At 34.0% G+C, this 21,429-nt stretch overlaps 1 protein-coding gene across 1 annotated transcript; it reads left to right on the top strand.

Annotated features, from left to right (window-relative positions):
* The first annotated feature begins 17,584 nt into the window (after positions 1 to 17,584).
* Positions 17,585 to 20,616, top strand: LOC132262735 (odorant receptor 45a-like). Its single transcript, XM_059762124.1, has 3 exons — positions 17,585 to 18,080; positions 19,288 to 19,871; positions 20,563 to 20,616. Exons 1-3 carry the CDS (start codon positions 17,585 to 17,587, stop codon positions 20,614 to 20,616), a joined length of 1,134 nt encoding a protein of 377 aa, XP_059618107.1.
* The last annotated feature ends 813 nt before the right edge of the window (positions 20,617 to 21,429 follow it).

The raw sequence follows: 21,429 nt of genomic DNA, 5'->3' as shown, positions 1-21,429 counted from the left end.
CGTGTCATTTTATTCGATTCTGCGACATTTGATTTTTGCTGCGTGTTTCGCACAGGTCAATTCGGTGATTTTGAAGAGGGAGAAAGAAGAGAATTGTCTGAGCAAATCAAGAAAGGTTGATTGCAGGTCATAAAGATCAATGAATTCACTGAGTAAATTTATTTACAGTTTTGCAATAAAAGCAGCAATACTTTATCTTTTTTTCTTAACGTAATCTTGCGAGAGAGAAAAAAGAAAAAGAACAGTGAATTTATGCCAAGCATAACTTCCACAGCACTTGAATATCATTAAAATTCCTCAACATTTCCACCAAAACTTTCATCTAATTTATGCCTTTTCAAATCTCACACACGAAGGGAAAAATAAGCAAGGGGGAGATATTATGGTCGAAAGTGGTGTACAGCTTGAAAGGAAGTGTTAAGAAGTGAAAGTGACAAAATATTTTATAAAATTTGCACTGAAAAAGCTTCAATTTCAACCAAATTGAGTCATTTTCCAACTAAATTTTGCTTAAAAATCAATTTAATTGCTTTTTTGAAGTTATGTTTAATTGAAAAACAGATTAAATTGTCAAAATTTCTCTATTTCTTGGCAGATTTGAGCATTTTTGTGCGCAAAAAACTTCATATTGATTGAGAAAAAGCCTAAAAGTCAAACATAACCTCAAAAATGTCATTTTAACCTCTTTTCTCGGTGATTTCTCGGAAAATGAATTGTTAAGAGTGCCAAGAAGTGTCTGTGGAAGTGTTTGAAGATTCTGCCGAGGCAATTGTTGAAGTGTTTTGAAAGTGTTTTGTACACTGTTTTGCCGTATTAACTCTCCCTTGGGAAATAGGAAGAAGAGAAAACTTTCCCATAAGAAGGCAAAAATGTCAATTGCTGAGCGCGCGCACTTTCTCTGGCGCAATTGACGAACAAAAACCCACCCGAAATCCGTCTATTGCGTGCGTGCGTGCGTGGACAAAAACACAATGGACTCCTAATTAAATGAAATATGGCTTCGCGGTGTTGGACTTTTGTCAAACGCTGCGCCCCGCGAAATGATGGGTTTTACCTTGACGATATGGCGCCACGACTAATAAATTCAATCTTGTGGGCAAATTCTTCTCGGAAGGATCCGCAAAAGGGGCCCAATTATGCGGTGGTTTTCATCACGAAGCGTCTCTCAAGGGCTACTGGACTTGCCGCGGCCAAGGAGGAGATATAATCTGCAGATTCTGCACAGGAGTTGATGTAAAGAAGTGTTAGGAAGTTGAAGTATTTGGAAATCTATTGATTAATCACACCAAACACTTTAAGAAGATATGAAATGCTTAAAAATTTGTTATAATTATATTGTTATATATATTTTTGGTCTTTTCTAAAGGGAGTCTGAAAGGGGTTTTAAAAGATTTTTGAATAATTTAAGGGTTGTATTAAGAAAAAAAAAACTATTTAGAAGAGCAACTTGAAATAGATTCTGTGGATTATCTATAATGGAGACCAACTATTAGAAGCCTGTCCAGAGCCCTAATCCGGCTCGAAGGACCAGTTGTATGTGAATTATCTATTTGAGCACAAATGCCATGTGAGTTTCTTCTCCACCAGCGTCTCAGAGGTTGTGCAACTGTCTTTGATTTACCTATAATGAGACCAAGAAGCCTGTTCAGAGTCCTTATCCGGCTCGCGGAAGATCTGTGGCGTCCTTTTTCTCTTTAAGATGTGATGTTCGCGCAGGAAATCTCAGTCAGTCAGTCAGAATCACGGCTTATCAGGACTTCACCACCTCGAAATTGATCACGAAAGGAGTTTTGAAGGAGCTTTTCTAATTCACACTTGTTGAAAAGTCACTTTCAACAAGGAATTTTACCCAATAATTAAAGAAAAATATTGTTTTTCAAATATTTCTAGGTTATGTTATGGAATTTAAGACAAACTTTGCCATCTAAATAACCTTGAATTAATACAAATTTTCAATTTACTGACACAATAATGATGAAATCTTGTTAAAAATCACAAACTTTCAGTTTAAAACTGATGTTAATTCCGCCAAAAATTGCTTCATAACCACAAAAATACTGTTTCATGATAGAAAATTGTCTTTTTTTAAGAGCAGTTTGATTAATTTTCTATTGTCGATTTGTCTTGGCTTTGAAATGTTTCGAAAGGATGTTTTTTCAAAGATTCTTTTCGATATTTCAAGATAATTTCTAGGTTATGTTGACAAAATACATCAAAATATCCTCTGAAAACATCAAATATTTTTCAAATACTCTTTCTCTCTAAGTTTTGAGGGCAATAAAGGTGGAAAAAAGGCGTCTTTTTGGAATGAAGACTCCTAAATTTGAGGTTATGATACTTTTAGGCCATTGGAAAAGCATAAAAACTTCCGAAAATTGTGAAGAAAATAAGGAAAATGTGTGTTAAAATCACTGCTGATGTTCTGAAAGTGTTAAGGATTTTTCATACAAATTGCTGAAAGTGTCCAGGAAGTGGTGTACATATTTGAGGCATATTATCTCTCCCTTGGATAAAAATATCTGTTGAAAATCTAACTAAATCTTAAAGAAAAAGTTTCCAAACATATCAGCCATTTTCTCTCTCTTCTCTCATTCATAATACCACGATTTTCCATGGAAATCTTATGTAGAAATCTCTCTCAAAGAAGTCCAAGAACGACTTTTTGTCTGATTGATTTGAAAAGATGTGGTGAAAGTGCACAGATTTCATGTCATAAATCTATGTACATATTATCTCCCCCTTGGCTTCAAGCAGAACTCTCCCTGACCCACTTCTGCATGCCCATGTCAATTGTGCGCCAATGGAGCGCCCTTTCGCGCGCCCCGCGGCACCGCGGCCAAGATGGCGTGCCAACAGAAGCTCGTCTCGCTGGATAATTAATGGATGGTCTGTTTGGCGGCGTTGCATGACAAAGAGTGACACGTTTTCGCACAGAAATTGATGCCTACGTTTAAATTGTCACCATTTTGTCACACTCCGTGGCGTCTCTTCGCTGTTGTGCTAATCTCAGGAAGTCACTTGTTTTCCCGCCAAAAATTCCAACTGAAGAAGCCACTTTTACCCCATCACAATCTCATCCATCACTTGTGTGCAGATGGATGAGATTGACGCACCACTCTCCGGAGGTGTCAAGACAATTAATTCATCGAGCAGCAGTGAGAAATAAAAAGAAACAGAGGGAAAAGTGAAAGGACAATTGCTTAACAAAGGTTATTTTCTCATGAGAAGACATGTCAAAAAATCAGCAAAGGGGTCAATCAATCGCCAGTTGAGAGCATTAATTCAATCTTTTTGAATATTTTTTGTGAATTTATTTGAAATTTTGATTATTTCATACAAAATTCTGATTATTTTCTGAATATTTTATTAAAATTTGACAAATTTCTGAATATTTCTGGATTATTTTCTGAATATTTCATTAAAATTTGACAATTTTCTGAATATTTCATTTAAAATTGATTTTTTTTATACAAATTCGGATTATCTTTTTGATTATTTCCTGAATTTGATTATTTTGCACTTTTACTAATAATAAAAATGAAGAAAAAACTTTTTTTAATTTTCAAATTCAAAATTTGAATATTTTGCAATTTTACTAATAATAAAAAATCATTTTTTCCTATTATTTTATTCAAAATTTGATTATTTCTCAATTTTATTTCAGAAAATAATCAATTTTTTGATTTTTTTATTCAAAATTTGTTTATTTTGCAATTTTACTTAATATAATATTCAATTAATTTTATTATTTAATGTAAAATTTGATTTTTCTGATTATTTTTCAATTTTACTTTGGAAAATTATCTTTTTTAAAAATATATAATTCAGAATTGGTTTCTTTTTGAATTTGAATTGAGAAAATAAACATTTTTTTTTAATTATTTTATTCAGAATTTAATAATTTTTTCAATTAAAATTGAAAAAATAAACTTTTTTTAAATTATTAATTTGTGATTTTGATTATTTTGAATTATTTTTCAATTTGAATTGAGAAAATAAACTTTTTTTTTTAATTATTTTCCTCAAATAATTGGATTATTTGATTAGAAAACATTAAATTTTCGTTGTGATTTGCCCCTTGAAAATCTCGTTTATTGTTTGTAAGATTGAAAGTACGACGCAAACATCTTCAATGAAAGATCAGCGGATGCTTTCAAAAAAATTTGTTTCCTTTCTTTTCTCTTTTCAAGAATCAGTAAAGGGTGAAAAGGTTGTAATTTTGTGGTGGAAAATTGCTTAACTTTAAGCTTATTCAATGCATAAGAATTGGCTGCCCTTTTTATACATTGTATAGCTTCACAAAATTATTTCTGCTCACCTCGAGACTCAAGTCAATATGGTGAAAATATTACCAAGGAAGGCATTTAGCTTAAGGATGATAAAGGATACCCAGTAAAAACCAATCCACTATCCGACGTTTTTCCACCGATTTTTCCATCATGTTGGCTCCAGAGTCCAAATTATGCTTTGCTGGATTCCTGCAGGAAAATCCACCGTCAAATCCACCATCTGAAAATGAACTGCGGGATTCCTCTGAAGAATCCTTAAAGCCAAATCCCTTTTCACTAAACGGGGAGACAAACGGTGGACGAATCTTGCAAGATTCCTTCAGGAATCCCGAATTCAAATTCACTTTAAAGGCCGTACAAATGCCGGAGGCTTCCTGTAGGATTCCATCACGAATCCTGTAGGCAAAATTCCTCTTCCCGAAGGCCGGAAAAGCACTGGAATCCTCCTGCGAAATTTCACCAGGAATCTTCAAGGCAGAATCTCTCATTTAGAAAGCCGAAAAACCCTGGAAGCCTTTTGCAAGATTCTACCAGGAATCCTGCAGGCAAAATCTCTCTTTCTGAGTGGCTGAGGCGCTGGAAGCGCCGGGATGAGAGATTTGCCATGGCGGATTACTGCTGGAATTTTACGAGAGAATTCTACCGCAATTCCGCCAATGGAATTGGAATTTCCAGCAGCATTCTTGCAGGAAAATCAAAAAGTTTCCGCAGTTTAAGGTCTTTTACGTCTTTGGTAGAATTTCCTGCAGGATTCCTGCAGGAAAATCTATAAAAATCCACCGTTTTCGATTCTTTACGTTCTTGGTGAAATTTGGTGAAATGTACAAAAAATAAAAATTTGTATAAAATAATTAATTTTTAATGAAATAATCAGGAAATAATAAAGAAATATTTAAATAATAATCAAATTTTCATGAAATATTGAGAAATATACTCGTTTGTAGAATAGATGAAATGGAAATTATTATTATTCTTCTTCCTTAGTGAAAATCTCTTAATCCTTTTGGCGAAATAAAAACTACAACATTTTCTTTAACAATCAAGCCAAATTGTTGAGCGTTTGCCAATCGCTTCCTGGACACCAAAGGTCAGTTTATCATCTTTTTCTTTCGGCAGACCTTTCTGCCTCTTGCACGGCCTTCCACGGCTATGTGTTCACAGCCTAATAAATTATCTTTTAATTGTTGACCTCACATGAGAGCGTCTCCAGGGAGCAAATCTCCATTGGCCAGAGTGATCTCTTCGCTCGCGGAGCGATGATTTATGGCGCTTGTGTTTGTGCACCGGAAACACGTTGGCGGCCGGAAGAGATTTGCGAGGCCACAAAAAGATCGCGCGATGAAGATCAAGGGAGAGATAATAATAATAATAATAATCTGCAATATTCCTCTTATGAGTGCTCATTTTACTGATAAAAAATGTGCCAATTCTTTGGATTTCCTTTGGTTTTCACGCAGAATAAATTCAAATTATTGAATTGAATTGAATTTAAGCTCAAATTCAGTCCTTTTTACAATATTACTTCAGTTAAATTATCGAGTGGCGACTGCCGCCATCTTATTCAACAGCCTCAGCAGGAAAAAAACGACAGAAAAGCTCTACTTCATTGGCTGCTTTGTCTAACAATTTCACAGAATTTCATTTAAACAACCTTTCCGAACATAATCTCTAAGATATCTTATCGATTCCCATGCAAAATAAGCTTCTTGCAACGCTTAAAAATCGATTTTATTGCTTTTTTGAGGTTATGTTTAACTTAAAACAGATAAAATTATCACATTTCTCTGTTTCTTGGCAGATTTGAGCATTTTTGTGCGCAAAAAACTTCAAATTGACTGAGAAAAAGCCTTAAAGTCAAACATAACCTCAAAAATATCACTTAAATTGCAGGAAAAATGTCTCTTTGCCTTGGTTATTTTCGCAGTTTTCACTGCAAAAGAATATTTTCACTGCAAAAGCTTCCATTTCAACAAAATTGAAACATTTTCTAAATTATTTTACGTTGAAAAATCAATTAATTCTCTTTGTTTTTAGGTTATGTGATAAAATAACCTTCAAAATCATCAAATTTCTGATGAAACTGCAAATATTTCTTATTTTCTCTGTGAATTTTTAGCATTTGCGTTCGAAAGAACTTAAGATTAGGTTATAGAAAAGCTTAAAAAAACAAACATAACCTCAAAAATGTCATTTTAGCCTCTTTTCTCGGTTTAGTATCGATTCAATCCAGTAGAAAAATTGTAAAAAGGGTTGAAAAGGATTTAAATTAGTTGAAAAAAGGTTCTAAAGTCGACTTTCATAACCTCACAATTTTATCAAGATATTTTTTCAAGCATTTCCTGAAGATTAAACTATGAAAATCAAGATAGAAATTGTCCATAAACAAATTCTGGGACATGAAAATCATAAAATAACTCTAAAAAATCATCTAATTTGTGTTTAACAGAACAATTTTTCCCTTTAGGTTTAGAAAAGAGCTTAAAAATCAATCATAACCTCAAAAATGTCAACGAAAATTCTTTTTCTTTTTTTTAACATCAAAATTTATTGGAAACATTGTAAAATTTGCCATTTTCAAGTCATTTTCAGGCTTCAAACATATTTTTAAGCAAAATTCATAACCTCACAATTTAGTCAGAATTGTTTTTCAAGCATTTTCTGAAGAATAAACATTGGAAAATGCATTTAAGGTGGCGCTAAGAAGTGTTGAAGATTCTGCAGAAGTTGTGTACAGATTTTCAGGCAAATTCTCCCCCCCTTGGTGTGTGCGGGAAACACATTGGCGGCCGGAAGAGATTTGCGAGGTCGCGAAAAGATCGCGCGATGAATATTGATGCGCGATGCGCCATCTGGACGGTGACCGGGAGCGATCGCGGGAGATTGCAAGGGTCCGATAAGCCAAGCCACATTAGCACATATTTAATTAATAAGCCATCAGCCGTTTTTTGGGCTGTTTTTGGTGTTTTTTCGGGGCGCAAAACGTTAACATTATTCCACAGCCAAAGAAGTTCACAATTGGATGGCGCATTTCACCTGGCAAATAGACACAGTGAAATTGGATCAATTATCAAATTATAGCCTTCGTGAGTGAAACTCTCTGTCCACAATTGTCCCGCCGCCGCAATTCCGTTGCCGCCGCCTGTCAAAATATAATTGATACCTTAGTTTCTTTGGCGGTTCTCTCGCTCTTTGGTTGATGTTGAGAAAGTTCTCTCTCTCTCTCTCGTGGCTCAGAGAACAAGGGGGAGATAATATGCCCTCAATCTGTACACAATTGTCGAAGTCTCTTAAGTTTCCATCTGATATTTCTACAAGAATCGTAAGAAATGACCTTAAAAACGCTGTTTTTCACCATCTTTTTCCAACATAACCTCAAAAATACCACTAATAAATTATCAAAACCACAATTTTCAAGCTTTTCACATCACGAAATCATCTAAAAATTGCTTATTTAGAGTCAAAAATGTCCAAAAAGCTCTTCTAAATGACTATTTTTAAGGTTATGTTAAATTTTAGTACAATTTAAAATGTTTTTTTTGCATCAAAAGAGTCCAATTCAAGGGAAAGATTTTGTTGTACTGAGTTTCCATTCGATATTTCTATAAAAATCAACTGAGAACTGCTGTTTTTGGACAACTTTTCCAACCATAACCTCAAAAATATGACCAAGAGATCTTCAAAAACAACTGTTCGAAAGCTTTCTGGATCACAAATCATCTCAAAATTGCTGATTCACAGTCAAAATTGACCAGAAAGTTGTCTAAATTGACATTTTTCAAGTGTTCAAATAACTATTTTTGAGGTTATGTTCAATCTTAACACAATTTGAGGGCTTTCTTGACATCAAAAGATCAAAAAAGCACTGTTTATTGGTTGCAAATGCTTAATTCTGCCAAGAATTAGCAGAATTGATGTGCTAGAATGCTAATTATCCACTAAATCTGTTCTTAATTCGTCTACATAACCTAGAAAAATGATTATTTCGTTTGTTTCTGCGTGAAAATCTAAGAACATTCAAAGAATTCGGATGATTTGGAAAGAAATATTGCAGATTTTTCAACACTTCCACTTCTTAAGAACTGCTGCTGAACTGTAATATCTCCCCCTTGGGTCAGAAGCCAACAAAGAAAAAAACAGAGAGCGCGAGAAGCAAAGGCAGAGTGTTTTTCAGGATGGCGCGGCTCGCAGATCATGCGAGGTGAATTTACCTCCAAAGTTATTGCGTGCCCAAATTACTGAGAAAATCAGTTATCCTTTTGTATCTCAACGCGCATTTCTCAACATAACATTTCCCATGAGCAATTTCCTATATATATATATATATTAAACCATACAGACATGAAAGTCTCCAGCGGCAAAACAACTCATTATTCAATGTTTGGGAATCACATGAAGAGATTTAATTGATTTCTCGTCGCTTCCTCATCACAAATTGCCCAATTTTTGAACAAAAGTTTTTGGCTTTCAGGCGAAATACACGCGGTGAATAAATGCGATAAATATTTCGACGGGTGAATCGAAGACTATCGAAAGTCGTTTTTTTGATAGTTGACGTTTTATGTATTTTTGGATTGATCTTAAAAATATTCCATTGGATTCAGATCGGCAAAAAATAAAGAAATACGATTTTTCTTAAACAAAAAACCCAAGTTGAGACCATTAACTTTGTGATTATTCCATCTTTTTTCTCGATTATTTCGTGATTTTTACTCAAATTTTGATTATTTTCTCAATATTTCATTAAAATTTGATTATTTTTTGAATATTTCCTTATTATTTCCTGAATTTTAATTCATTAAAAGTTAATTATTTTATACAAATTTTGATATTTTTAAATTATTTTCTGAATATTTGATGAAAATTTGATTATTTTTTTGAATATTTTAATAAATATTGTTTATTTTATACAAATTCTGATTATTTTTAAATTATTTGTGATTTTAATTCAAATTTTAAATATTTTTCAATTTTACTTGAGAAAAAATTCATTTTTTTTTTTTAATTATTTAGTTCAGAATTTGATTATTTTGATTTTTTTGTGTTTTACTTTTGAAAATAAAATTTTTTTTTAAATATTTTATTAGCGAATTTGATTATTTTGCAATTTTATTTTAGGAACACATTTTTTCTGATTATTTTATTCAAAATTTGTGTGTTTTTTCTTCAACTTCACTTTGGAAAAGAATCCGTTTTGGATAATTTTTTTTGTTGAATTTGATTATTTTTCAATTTTACTTGGGAAAATATTCATTTTTTGAATTATTTTAGTCAAATATTTGGATTATTTGATTAGGAGAACATTAAGTTTCCTCTAAAATCACCCCTTGTGATTTTCACCCCTTGGACGGGGGGCGAATGAGGGAAAGGCGGTGCTCACAATTCGTGTATAGTTTTCTCTTCTCTCCCTGCTAAATTATTCAATAGTAATTGCTATGAGCGCCATGAATAAACGCACGGAGAGAAAGAGAGAAAATTGTGATTTTTTACATCTTGTCATGCCGCACGATATTTTCTATATGTGGATTATTTACCACCGCATAAAACCTGTGATTGACCACAACTATTAGACGTAAATACACTCAACCGCTTCCCAACTCATTTTTTTAGAGGGAAATTATTCAATGCTGCGAGTCGCTGCGCTCGTCAGCAATCTTCTTAAACACCATTTCATGGGTGAGAATTCTCCAAGGCACTTCCTGACACTTCTTAGCGCCCTTAAAAATGCATGATTGCTTGATTTTCCTAATTAAATCTGCAGAAAATGCTTGAAAAACAATTCTGGATAAATTGTGAGGTTATGAATTTTGCCTAAAAATATGTTTAAAGCCTGGAAATGACAAAAAAATGACGAATTTTTAAATTCTACAACTAAATTTTGATGTTAAATTTGCCACTTTAAAGCATAAATCGTGAAAATAACAAAAAAAAGAGAATTCTCTCAACATTTTTGAGGTTATGATTGACTTTCAGGCTGTTTTCTAACCTAATCTTAAGTTTTCTCGAGCGCAAATGCCTAATTTTGACAAAAAAGAAGAAAAATTCTCAGTTTAAACAATAATTAGATGAGTTTTAGGGATATTTTATCACATAACCTAATAAAAAAGCGATAAAATTCAATTTTCTAGGCCAGATTATCAAAAAAAAGCCTTAATTTGTTGAAAATCAAGCTTTTTCAGTGCAAATATTTATTTATAGTAGAAACCGCGTAAAAACCCAATGCAAAGAGACATTTTTTGTGCAATTAAAGTGATATTTTTGAGGTTATGTTTGACTTTTAGCCTTTTTCTCAATCAATATGAAGTTTTTTTCGCGCAAAAATGCTCAAATCTGCCAAAAAACAGTGAAATGTGACAATTTAATCTGTTTTTTAATTAAACATAACCTCAAAAAAGCAAGAAAATCGATTTTTACTTGGATAAAATAATTTTTTAAATTATTTTTTATTCCAAATTTTATTATTATTTGAATTTTACTTGGAAAAGATTAATTTTTTTGTTTATTGAATTCAAAATTTGATTATTTTAAAATTTTTCTTGGGGAAAAATAATTTTTTTTAATTATTTTTCATTCCAAATTTGATTATTTTTCAATTTTAAATGGAAAAATAAACATTTTTTAAAATTATTTTATTCATAATTCGATTATTTGATTAGAGAACATGAAGTTTCCTAAAAAATCGCCCCTTTTTACTTGTTCCTTGATAAAATCTCCCTCTTGGAATTGTCACATCAAACATCGCAGCAGCAGCGAAAGTCCACGGCGGACGCTTTGAATTTCCCTCCATCCGCAATTCTGCGAGTGGCGCTGGTGATGGAAATGAGGCGAGCACAAAAATGGAGTTCAACTCGAGTGTTGTTCGGGGTGAAATTGGGGGAAAAAATTGCTTCCCTCCGGCAACGGAAGGAAAGCGCGAAAGCCAGTTGTCGACCATTGGCTGGGCCGAGGAAGGAAATTGAGCTACTCCGCCGTGGTTCAGTCCATATCCGCGTCCAATAAAACATTGCCAAGGGTGGCGGCGAATGTTCGACTTTACTCCAAATTCACCGGGCTAATTCATTAGGGCGACAGAGGGTGCGAACAGGGGCGGACAAGTGCTGTTTCTGCACAATTCCACAGCATATTCTTTGTAGAGACGAAAAGGGTTCAATCAATGGGAAGATAATATGCCTAAACAGTGTACAAAACACTTCTAAACACTTCCAAACACTTCCGCAATTCCTCTGCAGAATCTTCAACACTTCCAAACACTTCTTAGCGCCCTTAAAAATGCATTTTCCATCACTTTTTCCACTCCTTCAACTCTTTCTCACACTCGATTCTGACTTTTTCACAATATAATCGAATGGTGAGGTTATGAAATCTGCTTAGAAAATTCTTCTATGACTAATTAAAATCCCTTCAAACCTTGAAAATGAGTAAATATTGTGAAATATGTCAATATTTCTACGAAAAAACCGCGAAAAATAACCTAAAGAAACACTTTTCTAGTCTGAAATTCGATATTTTGTGAGGTTATGAAATCATTTCAATACTTTTAAGCTTTTTCTCAATTCAATATGACGTTTTTTCGATCCGAAATGCTGAAATCTACAGAGAAAAAGAGAAATATTTGCAGTTTAAACAGAAATTTGATGATTTTGAAGGTTATTTTAAAACATAACCTAGAAACAAAGCGATTAACCTAATAATAAAAAAAAATAAAAAAAAAAATCAACTAATAAAAAAAATTTATATTTCTTAAAAAAAATCAACATAATCAAATTCTGTATTAAATTATATAAAAAAAAAGATTTTTATTTGTCCAAGTAAAATTGAAAAATAATCAAATTTTGAATTAAAAAATTGAAAAAAATGATTATTTTTATTTTTATATTAGTAAAATTTGCAAAATAATTGAATTTTAAATAAAATAATAGAAAAAATTGATTATTTTCTAAAGTAAAATTGAAGAATATTCAAAATAATCTTTTTTTAAATCTGTTTAATTTCTGAAGTTAAATTGCAAAATTTTGCAGTATCTCAGCCCCAAATTGAGATATCGTCATGATTTTAACGCCATTTGAAAGAGAATTAAATTCTGAACATTTTTTGTCTTAAGGTAAATGTTCGAGAATTGAAGGAAATATCGAATTTCCACAAAAGAAAGGATTTTTTTTGTGGAAAGAAATTTTTTGTCTTTAAGCTTTTTTCACTTCTGTTTAAGCATAGAAAAAGCAAATTGTCGAGTCCAAGACAAGGCGGACTATTATGTAGATGTCTTCTAGACATTCCAAACTCATGATTTAATGTGATTATGCGGGTTAGTTTTGTGGTTAAACCATGGATTTAGAGCAAAATCTGCAGCGTCTTAAGAACATTTTCGTTGTCTTTTTGCGCATTTTGCAATATCTCGACCACAAGTTGAGATATCGTCATGATCTTAACGCCATTTGAAAGATCATTAAATTCTTAATGTTTTTTGTCTTAAGGAAAATGTTCGAGAAATTGAAGGAAATATCGAATTTTTCACAGAAAAAGGGATTTTTTTGTGGAAAGAAATATTTGATGTCTTAAAACTCTTTTCGCTTCTGTATTTTTTCACTGAGTGTATGCTTAAGAATACACCTCAATGATGATCTGTCAGATACAATTAATCATGGTCAATTAGGTGAATTGTGATCTGGAGGGCTTTAACACCGACTTCCATGAGAAGTTTGAGAAGTTAATTCAATTAGTCCTCAAGTCCGATGACATTCTCAGCTCTTTTCTTTCAGCATTGGATAATTTATGTTAATCATTCCGAATGGGGGGAAAATGCGCTCTCTTTCTTGGGGGGGGACTTTTTGGTGGCGACAGAGAGAAAGTGTGGCGAACACCTGGGACTGTTGTGGCATCGCGTGAAAATAATATGCAGAGTTAATTGCAGAGCAAAGACGTCGAAAGGGTCAAGAATGCACTTAGGAATTCCACCCCACAAGACACCTCCTCCCGTTTTTGGGTGACGCGCGCCCGCCGCCGGGCGTCTTAAATGCCACGCTAATGAGTGGAAATTATGCTGGGTTGGTCCTTCAGACCACCAAGGATAATTACTCTGCGCCAAGGGGGAGATAATAAGCCTCAAATCACACTTCAAGAACATGAAATTTACCAAATAATATCGAATCTCTTAAGTTTCCATTCGATATTTCTGCAAGAATCGGACTTTCAATCACTATTTTGGGTATTTTTTCCAACATAACCTCAAAATATCTTCAGAAACTCCATTTTGAAGCTTTCTAGATCACAAAATCAACTGTTAAAGTCTGCAAATGAACTAAGAATTGCTGATTTAGAGACAAAATCTTTCCAAAAAACCTTCTAAATGACAAATTTTTGAGGTTATGTTTGATCTTAGTACAATTTGCAGTGTTTCTTGGCATCAAAGAAATTCTCTCTTACGTTACCATTTGATATTTCTGCAATAAATGTAAGAAATCGACTTAAAAACGCTGTTTTTGTTATCTTTTCTGATCATAACCTCAAAAATATCACTAAAATATCTTCAAAAAGTTTGTTCGAAAGCTCAAAATGATCTTAAAATTGCTGATTCTCAGTCAAAATTGTCTCGAAAGTTGTCTATATTGTCATTTTTCATGTCTTAATGACTATTTTTGAGGTTATGTTGAGTCTTAACACAATTTGCAGTGTTTCTTGGCATCAAAAGATCGGAAAAATCACTGTTAATTGCTTGCAAATGCTTCATTCTGTTCATTTGCAAGAATTCAATTTTAAAACACTCTCTTTTAGACATCTTTTTTGATCATAACCTCAAAATAACACCCAGAAATCTTCAAAAATTCCCTTTAAGAAGGTTTATAGATAACTAAATCATTGGATTAGTGCTGATTCAGAGTCAAAATCATGCAGAAATGTTTCTTAAATGAACACTTTTCAAGTTGAAATGACTGTTTTTTTGAGGTTATGTTGAATTTTAACACAATTTGGCGTGTTTCTTGACATTAAAGGATAAAAAAGCATTGTTTAATGCTTGAAAATGCTAAATTCTGTCAAAAACTAGCAGAATTGATGTGCTAGAATTCGAATTATTAACTAAATCTGTCCTTAATTCGTCTACATAACCTAGAAAAATGATTATTTCGTTTGTTTCTGCGTGAAAATCGAAGGAAATTCAAAGAATTCAGATGATTTGGAAAGAAATATTGCAGATTTTTCAACACTTCCACTTCTTAAGAACTGCTGCTGATCTGTTCACCACTTCTGGACTGTATTATCTCCCCCTTGACTCGGCCGTAATGTGGTTTGAGAGGGTAATTAGTTGGCCTTTTTTTTACCAATGAAAGAAATCTCTTTCGGCTTTGCTCGCACCGTGAAAATCTTGCAACTTTGTTGGCGGTCATTAGAGAAAGAACGCCATCGTGATCGTGGCTCCCGTTTTGAGGGAAATTTCATGGGAAATCTGCACGCCTCATTTCACTCAATCCTTTGTGTGTGTGTGTGTGTGGAATTGGTGTGACCACAAGAGCATCCGCCAATAATTGGCCACATTCGCAGAAGACGAAATTACCAACACGCGGAACACAAATTCACCATCAAGTCACGAATCCATCATTGCATGGATTCTGCACTGACTTCTGTGCGATATCGTGGCACCATTGGCGCCAAAGTGGTCAAGTTGATGGAATACAAGGGGGAGATAATATGCCTGACATCTTGTACATCACTTTCAACACACTTCTCAACGTCTTTGAAGGCATTTCTTGCACTTCTTCAACGTTAAATTTCTCACTTTCAATCACAAATTGCCGAAATAACCAAGGAAAAAGACATTTTTCTAGACTGAAACACAATTTTTGAGGTTATGATTGACTTTTAAGTTGTTTTCTTACCTAATTTGAAGTTACCTTAAGCAGAAAAAGCTCAAATTTGCCAAAAAAAGAATGTTTTTATAAGAAAATGATAATAAATTTGCCGAAAAAGATAATTTTCTAGACTGAAACACAATTTTTGAGGTTATGAGTTCCTTTGGAGCCTTTTCTTACCTAATAAGAAGTTATTTTGAACTGAAAAAGCTCAATTGTGCCATGAAAAAGACAAAGAAACCCAGATTAAACTTTATTTCATGATTCAGAGGCTTTTTTAATTACCTGAATCTGTCTTAAATTAATCACATAACCTAGAAAAAGCACGAAATTGATTTTTCTCAACAGAATTGTGTAGAAAATGCCTCAATTTGTTGAAATTGAAGGTTTTTCAGTGCAAATATTCGATATATTTTACCATTATCAATTCTTAAACACTTCTGTGAAGTTGTACACCACTTCCAGCCATAATATCTGTCCCTTGGCTGAATATAAACACTTCGTCTTCGGGCGCATCTCTTCCTTTTGGCATGTCATAAGTGACACATGTGGTTGCACACTTCGCACTTTTCTGGGGTTGTAATTGAATGGACCAATTGGGAATGAAGAGAGAGAGTTTTGCAAATAATTCCAAGAAAACACCATTTTGCAGATCAGCAGAGCACGAATCGTCAATTTTGTGATAATTACCAATTTTTCCGGTGCATTATTCGGCGCAAAACCCAGACCACACCCCTGAACGACACTTGGAATGCCACATCCTGTACTTTTGGGTGTAATTTCTTGCAAATTGCCAAAGGAAATTGCTGAATTTTTCATTCCAACAGCTTTGACCTTAATGTCAGTTTAATTGGTGGCAAGAGAAATCCTATCCAATCAATAGATCAGTTCAATTGTCACTCCTTTCTCTGGTGTGGAATTGAGAAGACGGCATTTGAGAAGAACCTCCTTCTGATCCACAAGTCGAAAAATAACCCGCAGTTAATTAGATGCCAACTCCCCACTAATAAACGCCTCTCAAGAAGCTGAACAGTGGATAATATTAGGTAAGAAGAAGGAGCAATTAATCCACCCACAATATTCACATGTGGTGCAGTGAAACAGTGGCGTAGTTAACATTATGTGAAGAACAAGAAATATCTCAAGACAAGAGATTAAACAATACTAAACGAGTGACTAGAAAACTATAGAAAGTGAAAATTGCCATTTTTCTCGTTGAAACTTTACTGATTTCGTATTTCGTCCGTATCAAGGGGGAGATAATACAGTCCAGAAGTGATGTACAATTCAACAGAAGTACTTAAGAAGTGGAATTGCGTCAAAAATTTCATTGTGGTTCATTCAAAAGACACTCGCAACAAGGAATTTACCCAATAATTAAAGAAAAATATTGTTTTTTCAAATATTTCTAGGTTATGTTATGGAATTTAAGACAAACTTTGCCATCTAAATGACCTTGAATTAATACAAATTTTCAATTTACTGACACAATAATGATGAAATCTTGTTAAAAATCACAAACTTTCAGTTTAAAACTGATGTTAATTCCGCCTAAAATTGCTTCATAACCTCAAAAATACTGTTTCAGGATTGACTTTTTGGCTCAGGAAAGACTCTAAGAATGTCCGGAAAGACATAACCTCAATCTAGTAGATTGAAAATTATAATTATTGTGTATTTCCATTGGTTTTCAAGTGAATTTTAGTGCCATTTTAGAGCACAAATTGCAAAAATAACTAAACAAAGAGAATTTTCTGAGACATTTTTGAGGTTATGGACGTTTAAGCTGTTTTCTAACCTAATTTGGAGTCTTTTTCGAACACAAATGCTTAATTTAAACAAAAAAAAGATGAAATTCACAGTTTAAAAACAAATTAGATGATTTTTAAGGGATATTTTATCACATAACCTATAAAAAAGCGATAAAATTCAATTTTCTAGTCAAAGAAAAAATTTAAAAAAATCCTCAATTTGTTGAAACGGAAGCTTTTATTGTGCAAATATTCGTGTAAAGTGAAAACCATGAAAATAACCTAAGAAAAGAGACATTTTCCTGCAATTTGAGAGATATTTTTGAGGTTATGTTTGACTTTTAGGCTTTTTCTCAATCAAAATGACGTTTTTTTTCGCACAAAAATGCTCAAATCTGCCAAGAAACAGAGAAATTTGACCATTTAATCTGTTTTTCAATTAAACATAACCTCAAAAAGGTGATAAAATTGATTTTTAAGCAAAATTTAGTGGGAAAATGCGTGAATTTGGTTGAAATGGAAGCTTTTTCCACTTCTTAACACTTCCTTTCAAGCTGTACACCACTTCTGACTGTAATATCTCCCCCTTTGTATCTCTTGGAAATAACTATGCCACTGCGTTGAGGAGGAGTGAGAATGAGAAGTCCTTTAAAAGGCAATCCAACAGGTCATCAGCGAGCAAATCTTGTGTGAATTTCGTCCAACAATGTTGACCGAACAACACGAGCGTCTGAAGAGAATCATCTTCATCTACTATCGAATCTGGCGTTGTGAATTCATTCCAGACTTTGGATTTGACACCATTAAGAGGATCAGGACGGCCGTTTATCCTGTAAATCTGGCCTTCGGGATGTTCTGCGTGGTTTGGCATTTTGCTGTGCAGATGACAGATTATGGCTATGATTTGGCACTCACAATTGTGTACTTCTTCGCCATTTATCAGTGTTTCATGGTGTATTCGGAAATTATGGTGATTCATCGCAAGAAGATCTTTGCCATGTTGGAATTCTTTGAAACATGGCTCAAGTCCTGTGAGCCTGTGATTGGTGATGTGAGGAGAAAGTATTTGCTGATCAATACGAAACTTGGCATCACTTGGACCCGGATTTTCCTCATCTTCATCACTTTTGTCGGCATCAGCGTGAATTCCTTCCATCTCTACATCTCCAAGTATTCGGCGCCGATGCTCTTCACCATTCCAGGTAGTCTGATCTGAGTAATTGAAAGATGCAAACTAATTTTTGCACATAAGCGCGGAAAGTAAGCAACATAATTTTCCCGCAAAGCGCGCTTTAATAGGCACAGCGTGTAATCGAATTTTCCGCCCAGTAAAAATCAATCCGCTATCCGACGTTTTTCCACCGATTTTTCCATCATGTTTTGCTCCAGAGTTCTGCAGGATTCCTGCAGGAAAATCCGCCATCTGAAAATGACGGAGTCATTTTCACAGTGAACGAATCTTGCAAGCTTCCTTCAGGAATCCCGAATTCAAATTCCTTCATTTTAAAGGTCGTACAAATGCCGGAGGCTTCCTGCAAGATTCCACCACGATTCTTCAAGGCAGAATCTCTCATTTAGAAGGCCGAGAAAGCACTTGAAGCCTCACGCAAGATTCCACCAGGAATCCTGCAGGCAAAATCCCTCTTTCTGAGTGGCTGAGACGCCGGAAGCGTCGGGACGAAAGATTTGCCATGACAGATTATTGCTGGAATCTTGTGGGAGAATTCTACCGCAATTCCGCCAACGGAATTGGAATTTCCAGCAGGATTCTTGCAGAAAAATCCATAAAAATCCGCAGTTTTCGGTCTGTAACGTCTTTGGTAGAAGCGCGCCATATTCAAACTACAGGTTCATTTTTTGAAGGATCTTCAGTGGACTTTCCTGCAGGAATCCCGCAGGAAAGTCCATTGAAAATCCATCGTTTTGGGTCCTTTTTATCCTTGAAGGATTTTCAATTGACTTTCCTGCGGGAATCCTGAAAAAAATCTACTGAAAATCCATCATTTTGGGTTCTTTTTATCCCTGAAGGATTTTCAATTGACTTTCCTGCGGGATTCCTCACAAATATCCACTAAAAAACCATTGAAAAGAGGCCTAAGAGGTTTCTTTGACGGGCTTAAGAGGTGTGGAATAACCATTGACTTCCCTGCAGGAGTCCCCATTGAAAAACCAGTGGATATCCGCGGACAGGCTCCATACAAATTTGTGTATGGAAAAATCTGCGGGAATCCCGAGGGAAGTTTCCGTCAAAAATCCACTGGGGAACAAGTGACCGCGACCGGTGGGAATCCCGCGGTTTTCCATCGTGGCTGTTTTTACTGGGTAGTTTTTGTGCAAATGCGGGAAAATTGGAGTGCGCGCTTTGCGTGTAAATGCGCGCACACTTTACTCAGTAATCACTAATTCCAGGATTACCGCAAGAGAGCATCTTCTACTATCCTGTCAACGTGGTTTATGGCACTGTGCTCTACTTCTCCATTCTGGAGTACATCATGATTGCCGATGCTGTGGTCATGATAACAATTCTCTACTTCAGATCTGAATTCTACACACTTGCTGAGTTTGTCACGCAACTCAATGATCCCAACAAGGCTTCGAGTGTCCTGAGAATCACTCATGAGACTCACAAGATCGCCCTGCAGAAGGTGAAGGAGCTCACAAAGTCCTTCTGGCATTTGTACTTTCACAAACTCTTCGCCATCATGATCTACCTCTGCTGCACTCTCTACATCTTTCAATCCCTCAGCGCCTCCATCTTCATCGCCGTCCTCATTGTGGGCGCCATGACGTCACAGATCTTCATCCTCTGCTTCTTCGGCCAGGTCATTGAGAACAGCTCAGAATTGCTGTACAAGAACTTCTGCATGACAAATTGGTATGAGATGAAGTTGAAGGATCAGAAGGACTTCTTGATGCTGCTGATCAGCATACAGAAACCAGTCAGAATTGAGACCTTTGGCTTCGGCAACATTTCCATCTACACCTTTGTCCAAGTAAGAATTCCACAGATTCAAGAATTACACGTGATTTTTATTAATTTATTTATTAATTGTTTTCAAAATCAAATAATTCAATTATTTGAGTGAAATAATAAAGAAAAAATTATTATTTCACTTAAATAAATTGAAAAATAATCAAATTTTGAATAAAATAATTAAAAAAAATTATTTTTCAAAGTAAAATTAAAAAATAATCAAATTTTGAATAAAATAATAAAAATTGATTATTTTTCTCACGACTGACATTTCTCACGATTTTCATAAGACAGTCCATCAGAAAATCCATTGGAATTCTGTTTGTGATATAAAAATCAAGAATACAATTTTCTACTGACATTTCTCACGATTTTCATAAGACTGTCCGTCGGAAAATCCATTGGATTTCTGTTTGTGATATAAAAATCAAGAATACAATTTTCTACTGACATTTCTTACGAATTCCATAGGATAGTCCGTCGGAAAATCCATTGGAATTCTATCTTTATATTAATTTATTGTGAAAATTCTCCTAAATTTCTTATCAAAATTCATATATTCAACATCTGAAGAATTTTTCGATACTTTTGGTGGTCATTCTGGAAAAAAGAGAAAAACAAAAAATTGTGAAAGATTTCCTGCGGAATCTTTTCTTATGGGGTTTTGTAAGATTTCTAATTCACACTTTTCTCTCTTACACGTCTTGAAGATCTGCAAAGCAGCGGGAACTTATGCCGCCATTCTCTACACCGTCATCAACTGATTTGGACTCTCGAAGGCACTTTCATAACTCCACAGAAATTCATCTTATTTGGAGCGAGAGAAGCAAAATAGCGCGGAGACATGATGGAAACAATGGATATGTTCATGGGAAGTGAGATCTAATCCAATTTACAGGCTTTTCAGGTCACTTCACACGCATTTCCAGGGAAAAAGCCCAGAAGAAAAGCACACAAAGACACGCAAAGACACCTCAATAAACTGCTTCACCTCACCAAGTCTGTTTTTTTTCACTCTCTTGCATCCCAAGGGGGGGAGATAAATGGTCCGAAATGTGTACACCACGTCCAAACAATTTCTTTGAGGGAAAGAAATCAGAAAATATTCAATTATTTGAGTAAAATAAGCAAAAAAATAATTATTTTCCACAGAAAAGTTGAAAAATAATCAAATTTTGAATTAATTAATAAAAAAATGAATTTTGGAAATTAATTTTTCATCAAAATTGATCAAATTCTGAATAAAAAATTCAAATTTTGATTGAAAAAATAAAAAAAATGAATTTTGGAAATTAATTTTCATCAAAATTAGAATAAAAAATTCAAATTTTGACTTAAATAATCAAAAAATAAATTTTGGAAATTAATTTTTCATCAAATTCTGAATATAAAATTCAAATTTTGACTTAAATAATCAAAAAATAAATTTTGGAAATCAATTTTTCATCAAATTCTGAACATAAAATTCAAATGTTGCATTAAATAATCAAAAAATAAATTTTGGAAATTAATTTCTCATCAATTTTTTTAAATTTAATTCAATATTTGTTTCTTTTGATTTGTTTTGTAATTTTTCT

This window comes from Phlebotomus argentipes, unplaced genomic scaffold, assembly GCF_947086385.1.
Source record: "Phlebotomus argentipes unplaced genomic scaffold, Phlebotomus argentipes genome assembly contig_24, whole genome shotgun sequence".
In the NCBI taxonomy this organism is placed as follows: domain Eukaryota; kingdom Metazoa; phylum Arthropoda; class Insecta; order Diptera; family Psychodidae; genus Phlebotomus; species Phlebotomus argentipes.
This window is presented reverse-complemented; position numbering and strand designations above follow the sequence as displayed.

Coding starts and splice junctions, on each gene's coding strand:
- LOC132262735 (XM_059762124.1), top strand. CDS start 17,585: ATGTTGACCGAACAACACGAGCGTCTGAAGAGAATCATCTTCATCTAC. Junction 18,081..19,287: donor GATGCTCTTCACCATTCCAG/GTAGTCTGATCT, acceptor CACTAATTCCAG/GATTACCGCAAGAGAGCATC. Junction 19,872..20,562: donor CCATCTACACCTTTGTCCAA/GTAAGAATTCCA, acceptor CACGTCTTGAAG/ATCTGCAAAGCAGCGGGAAC.